This window comes from Anabrus simplex, chromosome 3 (genome assembly GCF_040414725.1).
Source record: "Anabrus simplex isolate iqAnaSimp1 chromosome 3, ASM4041472v1, whole genome shotgun sequence".
NCBI lineage: Eukaryota > Metazoa > Arthropoda > Insecta > Orthoptera > Tettigoniidae > Anabrus > Anabrus simplex.
Genome location: NC_090267.1, coordinates 68,393,395 through 68,418,476, shown reverse-complemented (window position 1 = coordinate 68,418,476; position 25,082 = coordinate 68,393,395). Strand labels below are relative to the sequence as shown.

Sequence of the window (25,082 nt, the reverse complement as noted above, 5' to 3'; positions counted from 1 at the left end):
CTAGTGATGGGAATATCGAATGTTTTAAACTATCGGTAGACTACCGATTGTGAGGCTTGACTATCGAATGAAAACATTCGATAGTTTTCATTCGGTTTGAAATCGGTAGTAATAGCAAATACAGTAGAGACAATACACGACACTGAGCGAGATATCGAGGGACAGCTATTGGAGCTCACTCTAGCGGATAGACCTGAACGGTACTGATTCTGTCATAAGAGCACGTGTATTTTTGTGTGAAGTTTTTGGTGTTATTTATGCGTTTTCAGTGAGTTGACATAATTAAATAGTAGCGTGTGTCATTCCTTGATATCTCCTCTCAACATGAGGGGAAAGGTACGTGCTGTGTTTGGCTGCAGTAATTACGAAGTAGAGAAAAATGCGCGCTCGTACTTCAGGTTCCCTCGTGACAAGAACATGTAAGTAATATTGTGTTTGCATATATATTCTTCCAGTGACAGATTTTTATAGTACTTCATAATCTTCTGACCTGCTCGACCCATGTTTTAACGGGCTTAAAATATTATACGCATATTTTATTGTATAGTGCAGCAGTTAACCTTGTTGTAGGTGTGATCTGTGGGTTTTGAAATGTCACAGAAGCGATTTGGATAAAGTGTACAAGAAAGAAGGGACGTTACGCTTGTATGAGAATTATAAGATCTGTTCAGATCGTTTCCAGGCCAGCGACTTTAAAAATCCTCGACTATACAACCAAGGGTATGTTACATTTTTACTCTAATTGTACGTAAATATTCCTCAAAGCATCACTATCGACAACATTTTCAAACTTTTCTTTCTTTTATCCCTCTTCTCAGATTAAAGCCGGGATTTTATAGATTTTCTTTCTGTTAGTAGGCTTCATGTTAAGAGGAAAATTGTCCAGCTATTAAATGTTAATTCATTGCATCATATGTGTAAGGAATGTGCCGATATTTTTGACAAATGTCTTAATGTGATGATACATTGTTTTTAAATGAGGAAAAAAGACAAATCCAACCGTAAGAATTCAGGCAGGTATGCTAAAGCTAAAAAAGTAATGCATAAATGAAAGATCAAGCCATTTCACAGCAGTCCATTTCACAACTTTTTTATATGTATAATTTCAGTCTTTGATTAATAACCTTTTAAATAATTCTTCATTCATTTATCCAGAATTGCTTTAGCAAATTCGAAGTTAATATCTCAATGCCACTGTCTTTCTAGACGTAATTTATTTATCCATTTCCGTATATACATTTCCATTGATATTTGAATTTAGCGCGATTTGTTCAGGTCAAGTCACTAGGAGCGCCACCGTCGAACTGTCTCCCATTTTAGCAGGGCGAAATCCGTAAGTGTCGTGTATTGTCTCTACTGTATTTGGTAATAGCCTATACGTTTTGTACTGCGGTAGTACTAGTAACTAGTAATAAGTCATTTGCTAGTAACTACCGAAATGTGGATTGTTGTATTATACTACCGATTTGTATAGGTGTTTGTTTTGTTAATATAAGCGGAAATATAGACACTACGACTAGTAACCAACGTTACACAATGTTCGAGTGAAGTAATTGGAAACTGAAATACGTTGTTCTATAAAATAAGATAATATGTCCCGATTAAAGTAATTGTGGCCATTATGCTTCATTTAATATAAAATGCATTTTTGTGTCCCTAACCACAAGTTAATGAATGTAAGATCGTCTGTTCATAACAAATGCTAGGTAATTTCAGACGAAGGTTATGTCCTTTTTGTAACGACACCACATATTAAAGTAATATGAATGCAGCAAACTAAGCTAAATGAAAAGACAACATATTTTCCTAGGAATAAATATAGTGGACATAATAATTTTAAAATAATTCCATTCATGTAAGGTTAATGTTCAATCATTAGAGGTTCATGGTTCGTATATGGGAAGTATTTATATAAACTATAACATGATTATCTATAGATAAAGTGCACAATATTAAAATTGCATTTATCATTATAAAACTTTGAGTCAGATTAGTGCTTCTCTTTCGTCTTCACCAACAAAGTAAATCTGCAAAAATTCAGGATCTTGATGAGCATTTGGCAATAGACTGCCTATGGAATGATAAATTTGAGCTTGTACTTTGAAAGTTGTCCGCCTCTGTGGTGTACTGGAGGCCCGGGTTCGATTCCCGGCTCTGCCACGAAATTTGAAAAGTGGTACGATTGCTGGAACGGGGTCCACTCAGCCTCGGGAGGTCAACTGAGTAGAGGTGGGTTCGATTCCCACCTCAGCCATCCTCGAAGTGGTTTTCCGAGGTTTACCACTTCTCCTCCAGGAAAATGCCGGGATGGTACCCAAGTTAAGGCCACGGCCGCTTCCTTGTCTATCCCTTCCAATCTTCCCATTCCACCACAAAGCCCCTGTTCAGCATAGCAGGTGAGGTCGCCTGGGCGAGGCACTGGTCATCCTCCCCAGTTGTATCCCCCGACCCAGAGTCTGAAGCTCAAATTACGGCAGCAGTCTTAGCAATGATCACTGAGCGCATCTCTTCCAGCGGACTAAAGCTAACTATGACGTGTTCGCTTGTTATATGTGTGGCCGGACGAATGAGAAGGCGTATTAGCGCAGTTATAGTAGAGGGCGATGGTTTGGGCATGGCCCACTTGATGCGTCTCTCTAGTAGACTAGCAAGCTCCTTACTCAGCGAGGGATCCAGTCGGCCGTGGTTTGGCGGATGGTATGCTTGAATTTGTCATGTGTTAGTTTGCGCGTTTACCGAAAAGGTCGTATTTGGAGTTAAGACTGTTACTAAGTTGACGTAAATAATTATGGCGTTTAATCTGGGAGGTACTTCGGGTTTTACTTCAACCACTACAACAACACCTTCATTTGGATTCGGAGCAAACACTAACGTGTCGAAAGGTTAGTTTTCTTGTGAAACCTGCTTGCATATATACATACTTGTGGTTAAAGACCTACAATTTAATGTTTGTTTTGAATTACCTTGAAATCTAGATCTTAGTATTTTTTCGTAATGTAAGTACGGTAGTAGCCGATTTCATTTTAATTCATGTAGGATATTTTTCCAATACGCTATTTTCGGTAGCATTCCTCCAGAAGTGATGTTCGGGAGAGATCTTTGGAAACCATCAGAAGTAAACAGGGTTATTCAGCTGAGGTTTTCACCTCAGATAACTCATAAACCATTGAAGATTTCGGCATCCAGTTTTCACTCCCATTAATGTTATCATGGGGTTCATAATCGAACTGGCAGTACTTTTCCAAAGTGTCTATATCTTCTGAGGTAACTGTACTAACTTTGTTTATTTATCTGTCAGTGGGTGGAGGGTGCCTGCGGTGGAACGTCACATTTTGAAGTTGGACTATTCATTTTCCACATTTCCTACTTCAGGGAATTTGTTGTTTCAGTTTTTCTGGGGATTCTTCCTGTACATCCTTATCTGGGAAACTGGGAGTGAGATTTCTAGTTCCTAATGGGTGGGTAGGAGGTAGGGATCTGCGCTTAGATGCCCTTCAAAACTGCGGTGGTATATATGTTAGGAAATAAGGGTTATAGGGAGGTATATTTAGGGAAATGGGGTGGCCTTGGGAGCGGTGATAAGGGAACAGGGAACTGGAAGTCAAGTAGGGATGACATAGAAATGTTAGTGCTGAACTGTAGAAGTATTGTAAAGAAAAGAATAGAATTAAGTAATTTAATATATACTTACCAGATATGGTAATAGGAGTTCAATCATGGCTGAGAAATAATATAATGGATGCAGAAATTTTCTCACGGTACTGGAGTGTGTATCGTAGAGATGGGCAGGACGGGGGAGTATTCATTCTGGTGAAAGAAGAATTTGTAAGCTACGAAAAAGTTAAAGATGACAAACATGAAATTCTAGGTGTAAGGCCACCTGTAAAGATAATAGGCAACTTGTTGTCTTTGGAGTGTACAGACCAGGAAAGGGTAGCACTGACGCTGATTCAGAATTATTTGATAAGGTAATAAGCTATGTGGGAAACGATAAAGGAAGGGAATATGATTGTAGCGGGTGATCACAATTTCCAAATGTCTGCTGGGAAGGTAATGCAAACGACAGGAATTATTACCAACAGATGGCAAATAAGTCAATATGGGAAGTGCATCTGATTCAGAAAGTGATGGAATCAACTAGAGGGAAAAATATTCTGGATGTGAATCCAAAATAATAGATGGTACTAGTGATCACGTAGCTGTTTTTGTGGTAGTTAAAAAATGTGAAAGAAAGAAAGGTATTAAAATTAGGACTATTAGGCAGTACCATATGGCTGATGAAACAGGCACGAGGGAGTTTTTAAAAAGTAACTATGATCCGTGGAAAACGGTAAATAAAAATATGAACAGACTCTGAGATGAGTTTAAAGCAATTGTTGAGGAATGTGAAAATAGGTTTGTACCTTTAAAGGTGGTAAGGAATGGTAAAGATCCACTATATTATAACAGAGAATTAAAGAGACTAAGAAGGAGGTGCAGGTTGGAAAGAAATAGTTAGAAATGGCTGTTGAAGTAAGGAGAAATTAAAGGAACTTACTAGGAAATTGAATCTAATAAAGAAGTCAGCTGGTATAATTTTTCATTCCGCAGCCCAGAGTTTATAACATTACAAGCAAGCTAAAATAATGCAAATCTTGCTTGGAATACCTTGTAGAGGAGAGATGTGTTCATTGCGATGTCTAGGAACCCACCATCCCTCTCCCAGAAGTATTGTATGTGCACTTTTTAGTGATAGATGGACACCCTAGTGCTGAATCGGTCGACCTTGGTTATCTTTGAGATTCGTATTGGCAACCTTTGAAACTCAAACTAAGAATCGCTTATGATCGCTGTGCAACATCTGGCGTACGTTTTACATACTCGTACTGTTGTTGTTTACACAGCAAACCCAAACTATAGAGTTCATGTTAGGAACAAGTTTCGCATTGAGAAATGTTATATAATATTATATAGGCTATTTTGTGTGTGACACAGTTGGTGGCGTAAGATAATAAAGGTTTAGAAAATTCATATCGATCGATCATATTATCGATTCAATTCAGATTTCATTTCCATTCAGTTGGCAGTATTACCGGAACCGGCAGTGCTCCCTCCTTACTTCTCAAGCCAGTACAAAAATCTATCACTAAAAAGTGTGCGTACAATACATTTACTTTTATAACCCAATAAGAGCAGCAGCCACCATCAGCCATGGCTAGAGTAACTACTCGCGTTCTCATTGGTCAATGTGAACGGAATTTGACGTCTTTGCCATCAATGCTGAAAGATACATTGTGTTACCAACCCTGGCTGAATAAAAGCACAAAAAAAAAAATACTATGTAAAGGAAACAATGTGAAATACACAACAGCAGTAATTTAATTTATCCTAACAGTCCAGACCAATGGTCTTGTCCACGGCAAGAATTCTAACTGTCCAGACCAATTGTCTTGTCCACGGCAAGAATCCTAACCGTGCAGACCAATTGTGTTTCCTCACGAAACTAGTTGCTTAAGGCCGCTTTGCGGCTTCTAACCGTCCAGACCAATGGTCTGTCCATGGCAAGAATCCTAACTGTGCAGACCAGTGGTCTTGTCTACAGCAAGAATCCTAAACAATAATCACCACCAGTAACTACCAACAAGTACCACTCATTAGTTCCTAAGTATAGAGGTAGGCAGCCCTGATTGCCTCTCGACAACACTCTACTCGAGTGTGTAAACAAATGACAGTCGTAGAGCGCGTAGCTGAATGTAGCGAGTGCTGGGCTGCAGAAGGAAATTTGATCCATTGTTGGCGTTATTCTTGATCCGGAGTCAGTAGAAGAAAGATGGATTGTCAGCCCTCTGCACGCGGGAGGAGAATGTGAGTAGAATTGAAAACTATTCTTATTGGCATGTTATTCATTGCAGTATTTAATATTTAAAACTTCAATAATATACATACATAATTTGGTATCTGCAAAACTTGCTTAGAATTTCCGATATTTTCAATAGAACCCAGTGTGGGTTGTTAACGACCCACTGGGCAGTTACCCGAGAACTATCACCGACTTTCACATTCGCTCGATAATGATCATATACTTAGTTTAAACCTTATGTAATTAGTCTTAGTATTACTAATTGTTCTGTAATTTATTGCAGAATACAGCAACTAACAGTTGCAGAAATTCTCGATGAGCTCGAAGTGGCCAATCCTTCAGATATCCTTGACTCAAGTGTTGATATCTTTATTGGGCTGCCTGAAGATGGAGGAGAAGAAACAGATGCTGACTCTGGCGATGAAGATTGTTCTGATCCTGACAGACTAAATCATTCTCAGCTTCAAGCTCCAGCAGAGTGAGTGATGCAGGTACCAATAAACAGGAACTTTGATTCAGAACTTCCTCCCAAATTCAGTGATGAACCTTAACCACTTCCGCAAAATGAACAGGTTGATGGTAGTGACTTGGACACAAATTGTACTAATGGGACAGCTAAATATTACTCTTACAATTGGGAAATACGTGATGAAATTCCCACCTTCTTCATCGTCCAATGTTCGTTAATGAGGTAAAAGAAATTTTACGATCCAGTCACACCCTATAGATATTTTGGATGCATTTCTCGAAGCAGATACAGTTTTTCGAATATTGAAATATACCTTTGGTTATGCCTATTACACTAATAATCCACAGTTTCATTTATCGTTGGAAGGGAAGTACTCTTTTCTCTGCAAACTTTTTCTGAGTGGATACGTACCCTTACCACGAAGAAGGATGTTTTGAGAGAATTCGGATGATTTTAGAAACAAACTTGTTCAGAACAGCATGCATAGGAATAGGTTTGAGAAAATATTCAGATTTCTTCATGTTTCAATTTGGATCTCCCGGCAGGTGACAAAGTGGGTAAATTGAGAAATTTTATAGATCATCTCAACAACTTGTTTCTTATAAATGCTCCCAATGAAGACAAAGTATCTATTGATGAGTCTATGATCCCATATTTCAGGCGCCACGGGTTTAAGCAATTCATCTGCGGCAAACCAAGTCATTTCGGCTTCAAAGTCTGGGTAGCCACTCAGTGGACAGGCTGCTGTCTCCAGGCTGACATGTACCAAAGATATGAAGGAAGAGAAAGGAGTGGGATTAGGTGAAGCAGTTGTGATGGCATTTGTGGATATTCTTTATGAAGTATTTCCATTGGGAAGCAATCAAGGCAGTTCTCTACAAATATGGGAGAGTTTGTAAGGGAAGAGATCAACTTACATTGCTTGACATTATCAAGGAACGCCAGAGGAAGGACCATCGGGGCACCTGCCGATAAGTCGACAATCTAGGCGCCGATGCAAGATTTGTCACAATAAAACAATGAAGGTCTGTGCGAGGTGTAATGTTCCCCTTCATGACAGGTGTTTTGTAAATTACGAGTGAGTCTCAGTTCCTTATGGAATCGGAAGTTATGCGTTTTGGGTACTAAATATTATTATAATTAAACAGAACAATAACAATTATTGCTTTTTGTGTCAGTTATAAAGGTAAGACCCCAACTGGAGTATGGTTTCAGTGTATGGAAACCTCACCAGGATTACTTTATTCAAGAACTGGAAAAAATCCAAAGAAAAGCAGCTCGATTTGTTCTGGCTGAATTCCGACAAAAGAGTAGAGTTACAAAAATGTTGCAAAGTTTGGGCTGGAAAGACTTGGGAGAAAGGAGACGAGCTGCTCGACTTACATGCCCTCTCCTTTACATCCTTACTACAACCCCTAAACACCCTCATAACCATGTGCAGAGATCTGTACCCTTTATTTACAATCCCATTTATGTGATTACCCCAATGAAGGTCTTTCCTTATATTAACACCTAGACACTTACAATGATACCCAACAGGAACTTTCACCCCATCAACGCAGTAATTAAAACCGAGAGGACTTTTTCTATTTGTGAAACTCACAACCTTTCACACCAGGCAAATGCTGGGGCTGTACCTTAATTAAGGCCTCGGCTGCTTCCTTCCTACTCCTAGCCCTTTCCTGTCCCATCGTCGCCTTAAGACCTATCTGTGTTGGTGCGACGTAAAACAACTAGCAAAAAAAAAAAAAAAAACTCACAAACTGACTTTTAACCCCGTTGATCAACATACCATTGCCTGCTGTCCATCTCACAACATTATCGAGGTCACGTTGCAGTTGCTCAGAATCTTGTAAATTATTTATTACTCTATATAGAATAACATCATCTGCGAAAAGCCTTACCTCCGATTCCACTCCTTTACTCATATCATTTATGTATATAAGAAAACATAAAGGTCCGATAATACTGCCTTGAGGAATTTCCCTCGTAATTATTAAAGGGCAGATAAAGCTTCACTCTAATTCTCCGAGATCTATATTCTAGAAATATAGCAACCCATTCAGTCACTCTTTTGTCTAGTCCAGTTGCACTCATTTTTGCCAGTAGTCTCCCATGATCCACCCTATCAAATGCTTTAGACAGGTCAATCGCGATACAGTCCATTTGACCTCCAGAATCCATGATAGCTGCTATATCTTGCTGGAATCCTACAAGTTGAGCTTCAGTGGAATAACCTTTCCTAAAACCGAACTGCCTTCTATCGAACCAGTTATTAATTTCACAAACATGTCTAATATAATCAGAAAGAATGCCTTCCCAAAGCTTACATACAACGCATGTCAAACTTGCTGGCCTGTCATTTTCAGCTTTATGTCTATCACCCTTTCCTTTATACACAGGGGCTACAATAGCAACTCTCCATTCCTCTGGTATAGCTCCTCCGACCAAACAATAATCAAATAAGTACCTCAGATATGGTACTATATCCCAACCCATTGTCTTTAGTATATCCCCAGAAATCTGATCAATTCCAGCCACTTTTCTAGTTTTCAACTTTTGTATCTTATTGTAAATGTCATTGTTATCATATGTAAATTTTAATACTTCATTGGCCTTAGTCTCCTCTATCTCAACATTTTCCTTGTAACCAACAATCTTTACATACTGCTGACTGAATACTTCCGCCTTTTGAAGATCCTCACATACACACTCCCCTTGTTCATTAATTATTCCTGGAATGTCCTTTTTGGAACCTGTTTCTGCCTTAAAATACCTATACATACCCTTCCATTTTTCACTAAAATTTGTATGACTGCCAATTATGCTTGCCATCATGTTATCCTTAGCTGCCTTCTTTGCTAGATTCAATTTTCTAGTAAGTTCCTTCAATTTCTCCTCACTTCTACAGCCATTTCTAACTCTATTTCTTTTCAGTCTGCACCTCCTTAGTCTCTTTATTTCTCTATTATAATAAGGTGGATCTTTACCATTCCTTACCTCCCTTAAAGGTAGAAACCTGTTTTTGCATTCCTCAACAATTTCTTTAAACCCATCCCAGAGTCTGTTTACATTTTTATTTACCGTTTTCCACCGATCATACTCACTTTTTAGAAACTGCCTCATGCCTGCTTTATCAGCCATATGATACTGCCTACTAGTCCTACTTTTAAGACCTTCCTTTCTATCACATTTATTTTTGACTACGACAAAAACAGCTTCATCATCACTAATACCATCTATTACTTCAATTTCCCTATAGAGTTCATCTGGTTTTATCAGCACGACATCCAGGATATTTTTCTCTCTGGTTGGTTCCATCACTTTCTGAATCAGCTGTCCTTCCCATATTAACTTATTTGCCATTTGTTGGTCATGCTTCCTGTCGTTCGCATTAATGAGGGCTGCTGAAATGCCATTGATTATCTTCTTCTGTTGAACAATATTCTATGTTGATGGTTAGCTTCTGTTGTAGGAGTGTTCAAATGTTGATTTACTAGTTGAAAGGGGCATTCAAAATGTGGTATAAGTTGTCCGAAGTATACAAGCTCTGAAATGGAGTAATCCATTATTTATCAGGTTGAAAAAATGAAAGAAAAGAGAGGAGGATTTATGTTTAAATTTTGAGTCACTAACGTTCTGCTCCTCTTATTGTAAGTGTGTCATCTAGGTGGAGGGCACGTGGCCGCTGCATGGGGAGGAGCTGCGTGCATTCGGAGAGGAGGGGGGGAGGGGGCGTGACATATTTGTTGGCTTAGTCGGAGTGCTTATTGACACTGTCCTAAATACTTTGAAGAATTTTTTGTCTTGAAGATTTAACTTATTGAACAAAATTATTGTTTGATCATATAGAGGGCTTTTGTTGTCTATTGGATTATTTAGGTTTTTATTTATGTTGTATTTCTGGCTTGCTTAAAATGTTCTGAGCTTGGCCACAGCACGAGTTGCAAATCGAGGATTGTGGCGACGTTTAGTAAATTCACAGAGGCTTGCAGACTGAATGCTGAAAGGCATAACAGTCTATAATGGTAATGTATGTATGTATGTATTTCTGGTCCAAGAATTTACAAATTCTCGAACTCGGTCATGAGTTTGCCTTTTTCAATTATTTTTAAAATTTGGAGATTTTCGATTGTGGTGAAACTGTGTCCTGTATCCTTCATATGATTACTCTTTGCTGGATGTTTATTATGTTTCTGGGCATTGAAATGTTCAGCATATCTGGTTGTAAAACTTCTTCCGGTTTGCCTGATATATAAACTTATTTCACTCGGCACATTTAAGTCTATAGATGCCGTAACCTGAATATCTGTTGTCAGAATTTATTGTGTTGTGGTTTGGTTGAAAAACAACTTTTGATTTGAGTTTTGAGTCTTGATAGCTATTTTAATTTTTTTTTTGAAGTCTTCGCAATTTGATGTTATGTGACCCTCTTAGACTGATTCTGATGGTTCGGTCAGCTTCTGCTTCGAACGTGAGTGCTGTGCCACGTCCGGGGAGCCATCTGGTGACGAACGTACCATTTCCACTTCTATTATAACTTCTAAATTTCAGAAGTCATTGTTTAAGAAGGTTGCATATTTTGATTTGCTTGTTTTTATTGGTGGGGAGAGGTTTGTGGCTAGTTTTAATTTCACTTTACTGATTATTTTATTTATGATTGAGGAATTGTATCCATTAAAGCTGGCTATTTCTTTTATTCTTTTATAGTATTTATTTCCTTCTTTATACCACATTTTGAATGCCCCTTTCAACTAGTAAACCAACATCTGAACACTAACAACAGAAGCACACCATCAATATAGAATATTGTTCAACAGAAGAAGATAATCAATTGCATTTCAGCAGTCCTCAATAAATTTTTAATTAACTATTCAACATAAGTTCTCAAGTTAGAATTACGACATGAAATTAATGTCTTTCTGTGCTGGCACACTATCAACACGGAATACTGCTCGAGAGATGAAGATGGTCTGATGACATTTCAACAGCCTCATTTAGTTGGTCTCTAATAAACTGTTCAACATAGGTGCTCAAGTAGAACTATGACATAAATACATCTTTCTGGGCTAGTTAAAAAAAACCTTATTCACTACTTTTGAATAAGACTATATCAAGTACACATGGCCAAGGTCTAACATTATGAAAATTGGCACAGTGTTGGAATGCATTTCCTTATTATTTTGTATATAATCATTTGCGTGTTCTAAACCCATTTTCATCAATTTGTAACAGTATCTTTATACTTTCATTTCGTATTCAACATTAGCTCTAGGTCATCAATGTTGTTAATTCTCACTTGCACCTAAATCAAGTTACTCTTATGATGATGGCTTTTTTAAGTGAAGTTTTTTAATATATTCAATTTTGTAGTAGATTTTAGATCAATTTTATACAAGGTACCTGATATGGTTTGGAAGTTTTTTTTAATGTATTCCATTTTGTAGTAGATATCAGACCAATTTTATACAAGGTACTTGATATGGTTTGGAAGTTTAAAACAAATGTATTTTAGTTCAATTTTATACAAGGAACCTGATATGGCTTAGAAGATTTTAATGTGTTCAATTTTGTAGTAGATTTTAGATCAATTTTAACCAGGTATCTGATATGGTTTGAGGTAATAAGGCTGATGATGCTCCATAGGAAAGGGCGAAACGTGTCCCAACTCTCATTTTAATGAGGATTTAACTCTTAACATTTTGAGTTGTATTGAATAGGTGGAAGAGAAATACATTTCTTACATTTATCATAAGATACTTTCTATACGGATTCGCAATGATCTTCATATAATAAGTACGGGCCGGGAAAGCATCAGTGGCAACATTTTCATTTCTTGTAAGTGGTATGTAGGATGCTAAGGGGTTTGTCACCTATTCAATACATTATAAATTTTTAAACACTTGGGAATTTATTATTAAATTCATTTGAGACATGTTTCGCCCTTCATTGAGGGCGTCATCAGTTACAGTACCTCCTCAAGGCATAAATCAGGTACCTGATTAGTAATTAAATTGTAAACATTAAGATACATTAACTTACAATGGGAAAGTTAAGAAAAAAAGAAAAACATGTTCAGTGATGATACAGTTAAACAATATAAGTTTATAGACACAGTAAGTCGGCACCAATGCGTAAAATCACTGGGTATTTTAGCAGAGTCCAGCAGTGGTGGGCTGAAGAATAATTGACGCTACTCATTAGAAAATTATAGGAAATTATAAAGTTATACATATATTTACATTTAAACAGTTAGGGGAGAAAGGGTATAAAGTATGTGGCGTCAAGGTTCATGACACTAATTACTGCCGTTGGTTGAACGATTACAGGTTGACAGGGTAACTATACAGTAAATTTACAATATCCAATTGTACAGTTGAGAAATTACAAGCTTATATACATATTTACAAGAGAGCAGCTTGGTGAGAAAGGATATAAAATGTCTGGCATCAAGTGAAAGACTCGAACCCGCAACATATTCCCAGTAAATACAATTACCAACAAATAACTGTCGTCATTGTTGCCATTCAAATGCACCGTGTACTCATTGAGACCCAATGAGTCTCCGTCCATGCCGACTAAATTCATTGTACTTATTAAGCCATATTCATGAACCCGGGACTTCAACCAGACAACTTCCATATGACTACACCTATAGAACCTCATTCGACATTCTTGAAAAAACGGTGGAATATTTTTCCTTGCCCCCTGTGGTTATGAAGTAAGGTTGGACCACTCTGCATATTACTGATGTGTTAATGCTGCAATTGACGACCAACGACTGAAACAACGGGACGCACTTGATGCCAGACATTGTATATCCTTTCTCACCAAGCTGCTCTCTTATAAATATGTATATAAGCTTGTAATTTCTCAACTGATTGGATATTGTAAATTTACTGTATAGTTACCTTGTCAACCTGTAATCGTTCAACCAACGGCAGTAATTAGTGTCATGAACATTGACGCCAGATACTTTATACCCTTTCTCCCCTAACTGTTTAAATGTAAATATATGTATAACTTTATAATTTCCTATAACTTTCTAATGAGTAGCGTCAATTATTCTTCAGACCACCACTGCTGGACTCTGCTAAAATACCCAGTGATTTTACGCATTGGTGCCGACTACTGTGTCTATAAACTTATATTGTTTAACTGTATCATCACTGAACATGTTTTTCTTTTTTTTTCTTAACTTTCCCATTGTAATGTATCTTAATGTTTACAATTTAATTACTAATCAGGTACCTGATTTATGCCTTGAGGAGGCACTATGACTGATGATGCCCTCAATGAAGGGCGAAACATGTCTCAAATGGATTTAATAAATTCCTAAGTGTTTAAAAATGTATTATGAATTGAATAGGCGACGCAATAAACCCTTTAGCATACATTCAGGTACATTCAGTATCTTCAGTATGGATTAACAATGAAATTTATCACTTGTAAGTGGTATGTTGCGAGCTGTCAGTAGAGAGATGGCGTGGAATGACATCAGTAGACGAATAGGTTTGAGTGATGTCTTTAAAAGTAGGAAAGATCAGAATATGAAGATAAAGCTGGAATTCAAGAGTACAAATTGGGGCAAATATTCGTTTATAGGAAGAGGAGTTAGGGATTGGAATAACTTACCAAGGGAGATGTTCAATAAATTTCCAATTTCTTTGCAATCATTTAAGAAAAGGTTAGGAAAACAACAGATAGGGAATCTGCCACCTGGGTTACTGCCCTAAATGCAGATCGCTATTGATTGATTGATTGATTGATTGATTGATTGATTGATTGATTGGATTATAATTTCCGCATTTTAATTTTACTCTTATCTCTTTTTTTTTTTTTTTTTCATTTTACCTACTCTCATTTTTTCTAATATGAATTCCATTGAGGGCTTCTCCTGGTAAAGCTGTTACATCCATCAATTGTCTGTGATTTGTCCTTTCCACCAGAAAGTAATGAATTACTGATTTTATTCTTTTGTCACCCCAGCCATATCTTGTAATTTTTCTGCTGTTTTTTTCCAAAACCATCCATTGCCCATAATAATTCCATTACTCTCTCAACACTCAGTTTCTCTCCTGTATTCCGTTTGCCATATCCATATGGTCCTCTTACTTCTCCCCTTTGTCTTTTGTTTCCCACCTGTGCATTTACGTTTGCCATGATAATCACTTCCACATCAGTTCCCTCCTTTTATAATTTCTCCAGAAATTCATCAGTATTCTCCTCTTTGTTCCTTTTCAATGGTGCATACACTTGTATGATGGCCTTCTCTTTGTTCCTTATTCTCAGTCTAATTTTCATTATCCTATCGCTGGTGTACTCTACTATATCCACATACTCTTCCAGCTGTTTTGAAATTATCAGGCCCACTCCATCTTTTGTCTCTCTACCATCACTCGGATAGTATAGTGTATATCCTTTCTTCATTCTCTTCTTTTCTTTCCCCTTCTATTTAACTTTGCTCACTGGGCGAGTTGCCAGTGTGGTTAGGGGCGTGCGGCTGTGAGCTTGCATCCGAGAGATAGTGGGTTTGAATCCCACTGTCGGCAGCCCAGAAGATGGTTTTCCGTAGTTTCCCATTTTCACACCAGGCAAATACTGGGGCTGTACCTTAATTAAGGCCACGGCCGGTTCCTTCCAACTCCTACGCCTTTCCTACCCCATCGTCGCCATAAGACCTATCTGTGTCGGTGCGACATAAAGCCACTAGCAAAAAAAATTAACTTTGCTCAATCCCATAATTTCTCAGGGTGTCCACCCGTATGGAAAACCTGGGAAACAGGGAAATGTCAGGGAATTCGATAAATAACGGGAAAACCTGGAAATGTCAGGGAATTGAGGAAAAATTCTGGAAATTCATTCTTCTGCCAGATAAAATTGACATACCGTATTTATCCATGTAATATAAACACATTTTTCAGTTTTTATAACATTACTCTAGGGCATGTCTTTTATGCCAGGAATAAATCGTGATGAAAAGTTAATAAGGTGTGATCTCGAATGTGAAGTAACCAATAATATCAATAGCTATATGATAGATTGATCGAATTTTCAATGTTTTGATCTGCTTACTATTGAATATTCTGTGTTGTTGAGGAATGGCGAGCTTGATGAATTTGGCCTATATTGCATTCTCAGTTTTTCTAATCGCTTAAATGCATGGCTTCCACAACAATATATGCATATAGACAAAATTCCACAACCCAACGGATGAATGTGTTTGTTTACTGTGTAATGACTTGTGCGGTATTTACTACCTCGTAAAATGTAAAAACAGACACAAAACACTGACTGAATGCAGAAAAGTGTGAAATTCTCTTAAAACTTAATACTCATTCGAGTGCTCATAATCATTATTATTATTATTATTATTATTATTATTATTAAATGCGCTGACGTAGGTAAGCCTTGTGTAAATGTGTAGTGCATCGTAACACCATTTGGGCTGCGCCACGTTGAGTATCCAACCTATCTTTTGTGTGAGGGGTTCGGAAGTTTTGAGGCACGACTAGTAGCTTGTAATATCGTGTGTAATTTTGTGAATACAGAACAAGATTTAAAATAGTGACATCACATTGTAAGATGAAGGTTACCGGGCGAGTTCGCCGTGCGGTTAGGAGCGCTCAGCTGTGAGCTCGCATTCAGGAGATAGTGGGTTCGAATCCCACTGTCGGCAGCCCTAAAGATGGTTTTCTGTGGTTTCTCATTTTCACTCCAGGCAAATGCTGGGGCTGTAACTTAATTAAGACCACAGCCGCTTCCTTCCCATTCCTAGGACTTTCCTGTCCCATTGTCGCCATAAGACCTATCTGTGTTGGTGCGACGTAAGGATGAAGGTTGTTTGTTGGTTAAGAGGTTTTGAGTTTTTGAAGTATGTTTGGATGTATTCGGTCTTGATCCAGCCAATCCCAAGCTGCCATTCATATCGATTTATATCGGTTGAGTGCAATTTCGAAACCTGGCTGACAATTGTATTGTCTACATCACCATGTGGTTAAGCTACCTCACTCCGTGTGTTGGTATAGGTTTAATAGTGTTCATTGTAGATGGAATTGTATTTACATCCGTGTGTTGGTTAGTATATAGTTAGTCTGTGTATCATACCTCAGTATAGTTCATGAAAGACAAGTGACAAGAATGTGACTCGGCAAAAATTGGCACCGTGGTCTCGATCAGCCATATAACATCCTTCCTATGCCAGTCATTAGTCACGAATAATTTATTTCTTTTATTCGTATTAATAATGTACCTATTCTTGTTTGTGTCGGATATTGTTAGGAAGTGCACGCACTATCTTAGAAGGATTTGCAAATTTGTTTTCACTTTACATGTAATAAATATCATTTTGGTCCGTATTGATGATATTTGATTGAAATAACATTAAGTTATTTATTAGACCACCTAATCAATACAAAATCGTCTTGGATGATTTACATAAATTTGTTAACTAATAGTGGTACATGTTTCGCCTTCCCTGAAGGCATCATCAGCCATAGTCTTAACCTTAAATTAAAAATAAGCGTCTAAATAACATGTAATAATGAAATGAATTTTAAAATCTTGAAGAGATTTGAAGTAAAATAACATTAAAAATAACAATGATGGTTTAAAAATACAATGTGATGAGATATAATAGTGGAAGTATTAACAAAATTAACATTAGAAGGACCGGGCGAGTTGGCCGTGCGCGTAGAGGCGCGCGGCTGTGAGCTTGCATCCGGGAAATAGTAGGTTCGAATCCCACTATCGGCAGCCCTGAAGATGGTTTTCCATGGTTTCCCATTTTCACACCAGGCAAATGCTGGGGCTGTACCTTAATTAAGGCCACGGCCGCTTCCTTCCAACTCCTAGGCCTTTCCTGTCCCATCGTCGCCATAAGACCTATCTGTGTCGGTGCGACGTAAAGCCCCTAGCAAAAAAAACAAAAAAAACATTAGAAGGTTGCTATAATAAGTGCAATGGATAAAACAACAGATTTTTATACAACAAGTAGTAAGATTGCATAAAAATAAAGTTGATAGTCTGGCGGTTATAGTTAGACGATGGCGAAAAATCGTATATAATCAAAGTAAAGAAGAGAGAATAAAAGTCAAAGTTAGTCAAGAGATCCGAAGTTAATCATGATCTTGAAGATAAAAGACGAAAGTCAGAGGCATATGGTGAAGTTGTAGAACACATTGAGGATATGAAGTTGTAGAATAGAAGTTGAAGAACAGTTTCAAATAGGATCTCTACGGACCATCTCAAAATTTGAAGTAATGCTCAAATGTTGTAAATTGTGAGTTTGTAGATATTCTAGTTGAAAAAGCATATAATAGTGGAATCATTTGACGGTGACAAAGATAGCTTGTAACGTTATGAGTTAGAAGTATCTGCAACAGTAGACTTCTTGCTACGTGTGTTATAGTTTGTTTTCACTTGTGATTCGCGTGTGATTTTTGTAGAACGGTATTAAATTCTACGAGGGCTGTGCCGAGTTATATTGCATCAGCTGTTACTGAAGCAGTAGAGTGCTGGCAGCATAGATACGGCAATGCTCACAGGTTTTACGAACTGTCAATTTAGAAGAAAGCTGTGCGAAATTTAGGACTATTTAAAAGATTTTTACAATATCCTTATCTTTCTTCTTTTTTCTGCTAACAATATCTTAATCAAAGCCAAGGAAAACTTTGTTTCATGAAAGGTGGCTGCTTGATGGTACTTTCAGAACATGGTTGAAACCCATGCCTAAAGACAAATTTTCAGCATATTGCATAATATTGTCTGTCTGTTAGGTCATCAGCCCAGAGGCTGGTTGGATCCTCAAATAGCACCACCAAAGGTTATGCGGTTATAAGGAAATCGCAAAAACCAATGGCAGCACCAAAATGAGGCGCACTAGGCAAGACGAGGAGTGAGGTAGTTTGCCATTGCTTTCCTCACTGGGTCAGAAAGTGCTATTGCAGCACGACTGACCCTATGAGCAACACCTTTCCTAACACTCAGATGCACTATTCGTGCTCTGAATGTCAGTACTCAGCACCACCCATACCCCAGCAGCTTCCATATTGTCACAGCCATGGATGAGAGTGGAACTTCGGTGGAAGCTACACTTTACTCTGGCCTGTGCCAAGAGATGGATACAAAAGTACTGTATCCATCAAGAAATGGCAGCAGGCAACATAATATTGTAATCTGCATAATATGTAAAACATCATTTACTGTTAGCAACATGGGGAAGCAGGCATTAAAAAGTTACATGGGAAGAAAGATGCATGCCAGTAGTGTCAAGTTCAGCCAGTTCTCGTCATTCCTTTCAAGTTATTTTAAAGAAGAAACATTCAAATAGTGAAGTAACAAGAGACTTAAACTCAGTAGATATTATCTCGCCGCGCACATGTTGCCCTCTGCCTGCCACAGCTACCACAACGAACTTTATCACATATGACTCCACTTCTTCTTCCATTAAAGAAGGTTCACCAGAGACGAGATGTCTACAGAATTATCTTTCAAGAGAGCAAGTAACCAAAGCTGAGATTATATGGTGCATGCATACTGTCATGCAACACCATTCTTTACGTGCCAGTGAAGCTAGTGTACGTTTATTTCCAGTAATGTTTCCAGACTCTGAAACAACTTCAAAAGTTCAACTGCACAGAGCAAAAGTTGCATATAGAATCACTCATGGTTTAGCTCTCTATTTCCATAAACAAGTTCTTGAGTAAGTGCACACATTTCACCGTTGGGTTTGACGAGTCACTGAATAAAGTTTCTCAAATGGACCAAATGGATCTTGTAGTTCATTGTTTCAATCCTGTTACTAATGAAGTATGCACTTCTTATTTTGATTCCATGTTTCTTGGTCACTCTACCTCCTCAGATTTTCTAAATGGTTTTTTGCAAGCACAGCAAGGACTCTATAAAAAAAAACTTGCAAATTTCAATGGATGGTCCAAATGTTAATAAAAAGTTCCTTCAGAATTTTGGTAATTTATTAAATGATGATCTAGATGCTTCTATTTTGTTGAACATTGGATCTTGTGGCTTTCATACTGTGCACAATTCATATAAAATGGCAGTAAAAGAAATCCTAAAAGTTTCAGTCAGATCTTTCATTTGCATCACTCTTTTATGAATCTTTTATTGATGATAAATGTCATGACAAGGTTTGTTAAGTCTGAGTTGGTGCAGTCTTCAGAAAATGTCCTAAAACGAATTTAGACAGTAAAGAAAATCTTCTGCCTGCATCTAAAATTGACATAGGTTCTGCTGCTAAAGCAGCACTTCATGGCAATCCTGGATTAAATGATAGAGATATGTTAGTGTTTCGCACAGATTGTCTAAGAGGAATGGTAGCTTTATGCAAGAAGTTACTGGAAAGGTCACCGCTGGCATATCATAGTCATCATCATCTGCAGTTTCCAGCTGTTGGCTGGGTCTGCTCACCGCTGGCATATAAACTGACTAAATTAATTTCTTGTTTTGGTCTAAGTGTAACCAAGTAGCCTCTAAGCAGCAGGCTGCTAAAGATAGCTTTAAATGCCTTTGTTGAAAACAAATGGATCTCGAGTAATGAAGGCGATCATGTACAAAGGGGGTTCACTTCTGTTTGTGAGAATGATACTTTGAAAGAAGTGAATTCTTTGACTTCTAAAGACAAGAGGTTAGATCACTTTTGGCTTCGCACTGTTTTTCCAACAGTAAATTTCAAAACAGTAAAGTTGGTTTCATTTCTCAAAATGCTACTAATATTGTTTCATGGAAATCCTTCACTTGAATGTGGTTTTCCTTTTAATAAAGAAATTATAGTCGAGAACATGCTACAAGTATCCCTTGTAGCACAAAGAATAATATATGATGCTATCCCAAACCCTGGTGGAATTGAAAAGGTCTCCATTAATAACATGCTCCATGCTGCAAGGAGTGCTCATGCTTTGTATGTTCGAAATCTAAAGGAGAAACGTGAAGCATTGGAAGTAGAAGATTCTTTGAAAAAAAAAAAGAGAAATGCCGCTTTGTTCCTGAAAGAATTAGAAGAAAAGAAGCGGAGGGTGATGGCAGAAGCTCGACAGTCGTTGGTGGCTATGAAGAAATTTCTTCACTGAAGCAGTAATGGTAGTACATTAAAAAAAAAAAACTTAAAGTGAATTTAATTAGACTAAATTAAACTTCCAAGTTTTGAAATTTAATATGCACATTAATTGCTTTTTTAAAAATGTATTTTAATATTACTGATACTTCCTTTATAATTTTGTTTTTTGTCATTTTGTGTCAGGGAAAAAACTGGTTTTTATGTCTGGAAAACAGGGAAATGTCTGTATTGGTTTCTTAATGTGAAGACTGTCTTTAGAAATGACGAACCACAGTGGGAGGGTCTAAGAAGACCACAGAGCATGACAGAAGAACAAACTTATATGGTTGTTGACCAATAGCCACTTTCAGGGACTCGGGTGTTATTGTATGAGGTCTTCCATAGTACATGAAATTGGACACAGTTTGCATTGGAGAAGATGAGGTGTTGTCTGTGGAGAATCACGGTCACATAACAGCAAGTACAGGGAAACCCCACTTCAGGTTAGATTTGCATTTTGTAACACCCGAGAGCAATCTATCGAGAGATTTCCACGTTAGCCAACCTTCTGTGTGACCGGGAGGGAGTCCTTCGATTGGAGTCAGCCATTCTTCTGAGCGTTTGAACCTCCCTCTCCATTTACAAATTTGGGCTTGGTGTGCAGTCCCTACAAGACCTCTCTTGTTATGAGGAAATTTTCCTTGAAGTCATATGTTGACAAGCTGGCTGGTGATCAGACAGAGGGTGAGATTCAGATGTATCAACATTTTTCTTCTTGCTCTTTGCCGCTATCTCCTGACAGATGTCAGGAGGTGCAATCCCAGCAAGGCAGTACAATTTTTCCAAAGGCGTAGGCAAACCGTCATGATTCGACAAGTCTCGTTAAGAGCGATGTCCACCTGTTTGGTATGACAGGATCGAAACTACAATGGGCACGCATATTTGACAGCAAGATAACACAGTGTGAGTGAAGATGTCATCAGGGTGCTTGGCTGTGCACCCCATGTATTTAGTACTTGTCAGTTTCCGTACCACGTTGTTCTGAGCTGACACTTTCTGCTTGATATTGAAGCAGTGCTGCTTAAAGGTGAAAGCACGATCCAAGCTCACTCCCTGGTATTTTGGGGTTGCACAGTGATCAAGAGCAACTGCTTCTCAGGAGATATGGAATGGTCGAGTAGCCTCTCTGTTCTTAAGATGAAAAGCGCAGGCTTGAGTCTTGTTAGGATTTGGTTTCAGCTGGTTCTCCCTGTAATCAGTCCGCCTCTGTAACAAAACGGTTAGCACTATTAGCTGCCGTCCTTGGTGGCCTGGGTTCGATTCCCGGTACTGCCAGAAATTTAAGAATGACAGGAGGGCTGGTATGTCGTTGAAATGGTACATGCAGCTTGCCTCCGTTGGGGATGTGCATGATGGACATTATAAATTTTCCAGCTAACTCAGTCTTGGTTGCCTGCGTTTCGCCCCTATATGCTAAGTTTGGCAATTGGTACTCAGGATGAGGACATGAGTTTACTTTTGTAAGGTGTTTGAGACAGAAGTGCCATCCGATTTTCAGTAGAATGTTTTGCCTATTCCCAAGAAAGGCGTTGCTGACAAACGTGAAAACTATCCCACCATTAGTTTGGTATCTCGCATTTACAAAATTTGAACACGTGTTGTTTACAGAAGAATGGAAAGACAAGTTGAAAACTGAGTTGGGAGAAGATCAGTTCGGCTTCAAATGTAGGAACATGTGAAGCAATCCTGACTTTGTCTGATCTTAGAGGATGGAATTAAGGAGGACAAGTCCACAATCAGTCTGCAGTGATAAGAATCAAGGGCTTTGAAAGAGAAGCATCATTCCAAAACGGAGTATATACAGAGTGTTCACGAAGTCCGTATACACTACTCATTTCTATTGTCAGATACCCCTTGTTATAGACTTGATTGTTGACAGCAGTTGGTGCCCAGATATTGAAAGAATGGCTGATACAAGTGATCACACAATTGAGGAAAGTTTTTTGGCTGCTGTGTGCATTCACGAGCGTAAAATTAGTGGCAAATCAATTTAAAATGTGAGGGACGATTTCATTGCGTGGTTTGTAAAAGAAACACCAACATAGAAGACGCTGTTAGGGTGGAAAAAGAAAGCTTTTTTTTTTTTTTAATGGGCAGTGTACGCGATGCACCGAGAAGTGGAAGTTCATCCACCAGACTTGAACTATCTGCCGACATGGAAAAATCTATAATACCAATTTAATGGTCTGTTAATGGACATTATAAATTTTCCAGCTAACTCAGTCTTGGTTGCCTGCGTTTCGCCCCTATATGCTAAGTTTGGCAATTGGTACTTAGCACACCCTTCAAGACGCATGGCTAGTGCATACCGTGGAGGCCACTGCATAGAATGCTTGAAGCCACCAGCAGTGCCAATGCACTATGAGAGACTTTGTCTCACTTTCAAAAATTAATGCCTGCCTGGTCATCAGATGATATATATGAGCCGAACACCCGATAACGCACTCTGGGGTTACATCAAGAAACAAGTGAGGAAGTAGCGGTATGTTGGAATTGATGATCTGAAAAATGCGGTGCGCCAAGCTTTCAAGACATTGACCCCAAGGATGTTGCGTAATATGAGCATCAGAACTTGGCGATCTATTCAGCTGTGCAGAGACTATGGAGGGGGACACATACGGATGTTTTAGATTCCTAATCAGTGCGACGTAAAGCAAAATAGCAAAAAAAAAAAAGATTCCTAAGATGTAAGATATAAGTAGAAATACATAAATGAGTATATGTACTTTTATATGAAGGGCACTAGGAAAGTTTTGCAATGTGAGTGAACATTTTAGATTTTTTCAAAATAATTTCCAGCACACTCAATACACTTCTCCATATGTCGAATCCAGTCCCTGAACTAACATTGCCACTTTTCTTTGGTTACATTTTCACACTCTTGATCCCATGCTGCCAGAAGTTCCTTGTCGGATGCAAAACACCGCCCTTTCAGCTTCATCTTCACTTCTGGGAAGATTGCGAAGTCACATGGGGTAAAATCAGGACTGTATGGAGGGTGATCAAGCACAGTCAACCCTGATCTGGCAAGAAAATCCATTGTTACATTAGCATGATGTCTGGAGCATTGTCGTGATGCAAGAGCCAAGTGTTGAGCCGTGATCTTGGACGGAGCTGCTTGAGAGCCTGGATGATCGGAGGCAGACACATCTCACTGTACCACTTCGCAGTAACTGTCCTTTGTGTTTCTAGCACAACCCGAGTCAGGATGCTCCGTTTAGTGAAGGATACTGCAATAATCCTTTTCTTCACTGACCTTGACTTTGGCACAGTCACAGGAGTACCCTCATCTTTAAACAGCCACACCTTGTTCTGGGATTTTGTTGGGACATCCTAATAATAAAGCCAAGTTTCTTCACCTGTAACGATGCTATTGACGTTACGCGAAGTCCCATTTTAAAACTGTTTTAGCATTTCTCGGCACCATTTCACTCGGTGCCGTTTGTTCCTCTGAAAGTAAATGGGGCACCCAAAGGGAACAAACCTTTCTAACATGGAGATGGTCGTGTAGAATTGAATGAATAGCTGGTGCAGAGATGTGGAGGGTCTCTTCTACCTGCCGATATGTCAACCGTCTCTCTTGCTGCAACATTTTCCTCACAGCTTCAATGTTTTCCTCAGTCACTGATTCAGACGGTCGCCCAGAACGAGGATCGTCCTCAGCCCCAAAATTTCCCCTCTGGAACTCTTTGTACCAGCAGAAAATTGTTGTCCAATGTGGACAGACTTTCCCCAGCACAGGAGTCATTTCCTCCAGGCACTGGTCAACAGTTAATCCACAAGCAAAATTGTAGCGGATAATTGCGCGATATTCACCTTTAGACCACACTGACATCTTAACTTGCTTTCAATCCCACTGCTTGGTAACAACTAGTGTGAAGGTCGCGGCTTGCTGTCTTCTAGACCGGTTTTCATCCCACACCACAACAGGGGTGTCCAGCCAACTGTTTTTGCGTATTGCAGAACTTTCCTAGTACCCTTTGTATCATGTCAGTTTGAATTTAATTGAATATACGGGTATACGGACTTTGTGTGCACCCTGTACAATGAGGTGAAAAGTTCAGTTGGAATTTATAGTTGGCATGGCTTTCTTCTTGTATTGTACACATTTTTTTGTTTTCAAAGTAATTGGTTGTGGGCAGTTGTGGTAAGTTAGTGTTCACAGTTCTTTCCTTGGATGGTACAATTATAGAGTGGAGGTGAGATTACACTAGGTGCAAATTTATGTTAGCATATACCGTCAGTCTTCATCTGCGTGATTTAATTAAAAGTACAAATGCTGTAATGGAACTAGTTACAATACGATTCAAACTCAACATTTTATAATTATATACATATGGTATATACAGTAAACAGTAGGTATCACTTTGTCAGTTAGAGAACGTACAGTGCAGGGTTTATAGGACGCCATTGAACTCAAGTGGGGAGGATGTCTACCGAGCTGGGTCTGTGGTTGTGGTATTTGGGTGGGTGGTAGTTCTCTTGGAACCAGGCGAGTTGGCCGTGTGGTGAGGGTCCCACAGCTGTGAGCTTGCATCTGGGAGATAGCGAGTTCGAATCCCACTGTTGGCAGCCGTGAAGATGGTTTTCCGTGTTTTCTCATTTTCACACCAGGCAAATGCTGGGGCTGTACCTTAATTGAGGTAATGACCACTTCCTAA

The 25,082-nt window shown here is 38.6% G+C and overlaps 1 protein-coding gene across 1 annotated transcript in view; it reads left to right on the top strand.

The window, feature by feature from the left end:
• Positions 1 to 2,669: 2,669 nt before the first annotated feature.
• Positions 2,670 to 25,082, top strand: part of Nup54 (nuclear pore complex protein Nup54) — a 140,183-nt gene continuing 117,770 nt past the window's right edge. Inside the window, exon 1 of the mRNA XM_067144108.2 lies at positions 2,670 to 2,882. Within this exon, the coding sequence (XP_067000209.2) occupies positions 2,789 to 2,882 (94 nt within the window). The 5' untranslated portion in view covers positions 2,670 to 2,788. The remainder of the gene's footprint in view (positions 2,883 to 25,082) is intronic.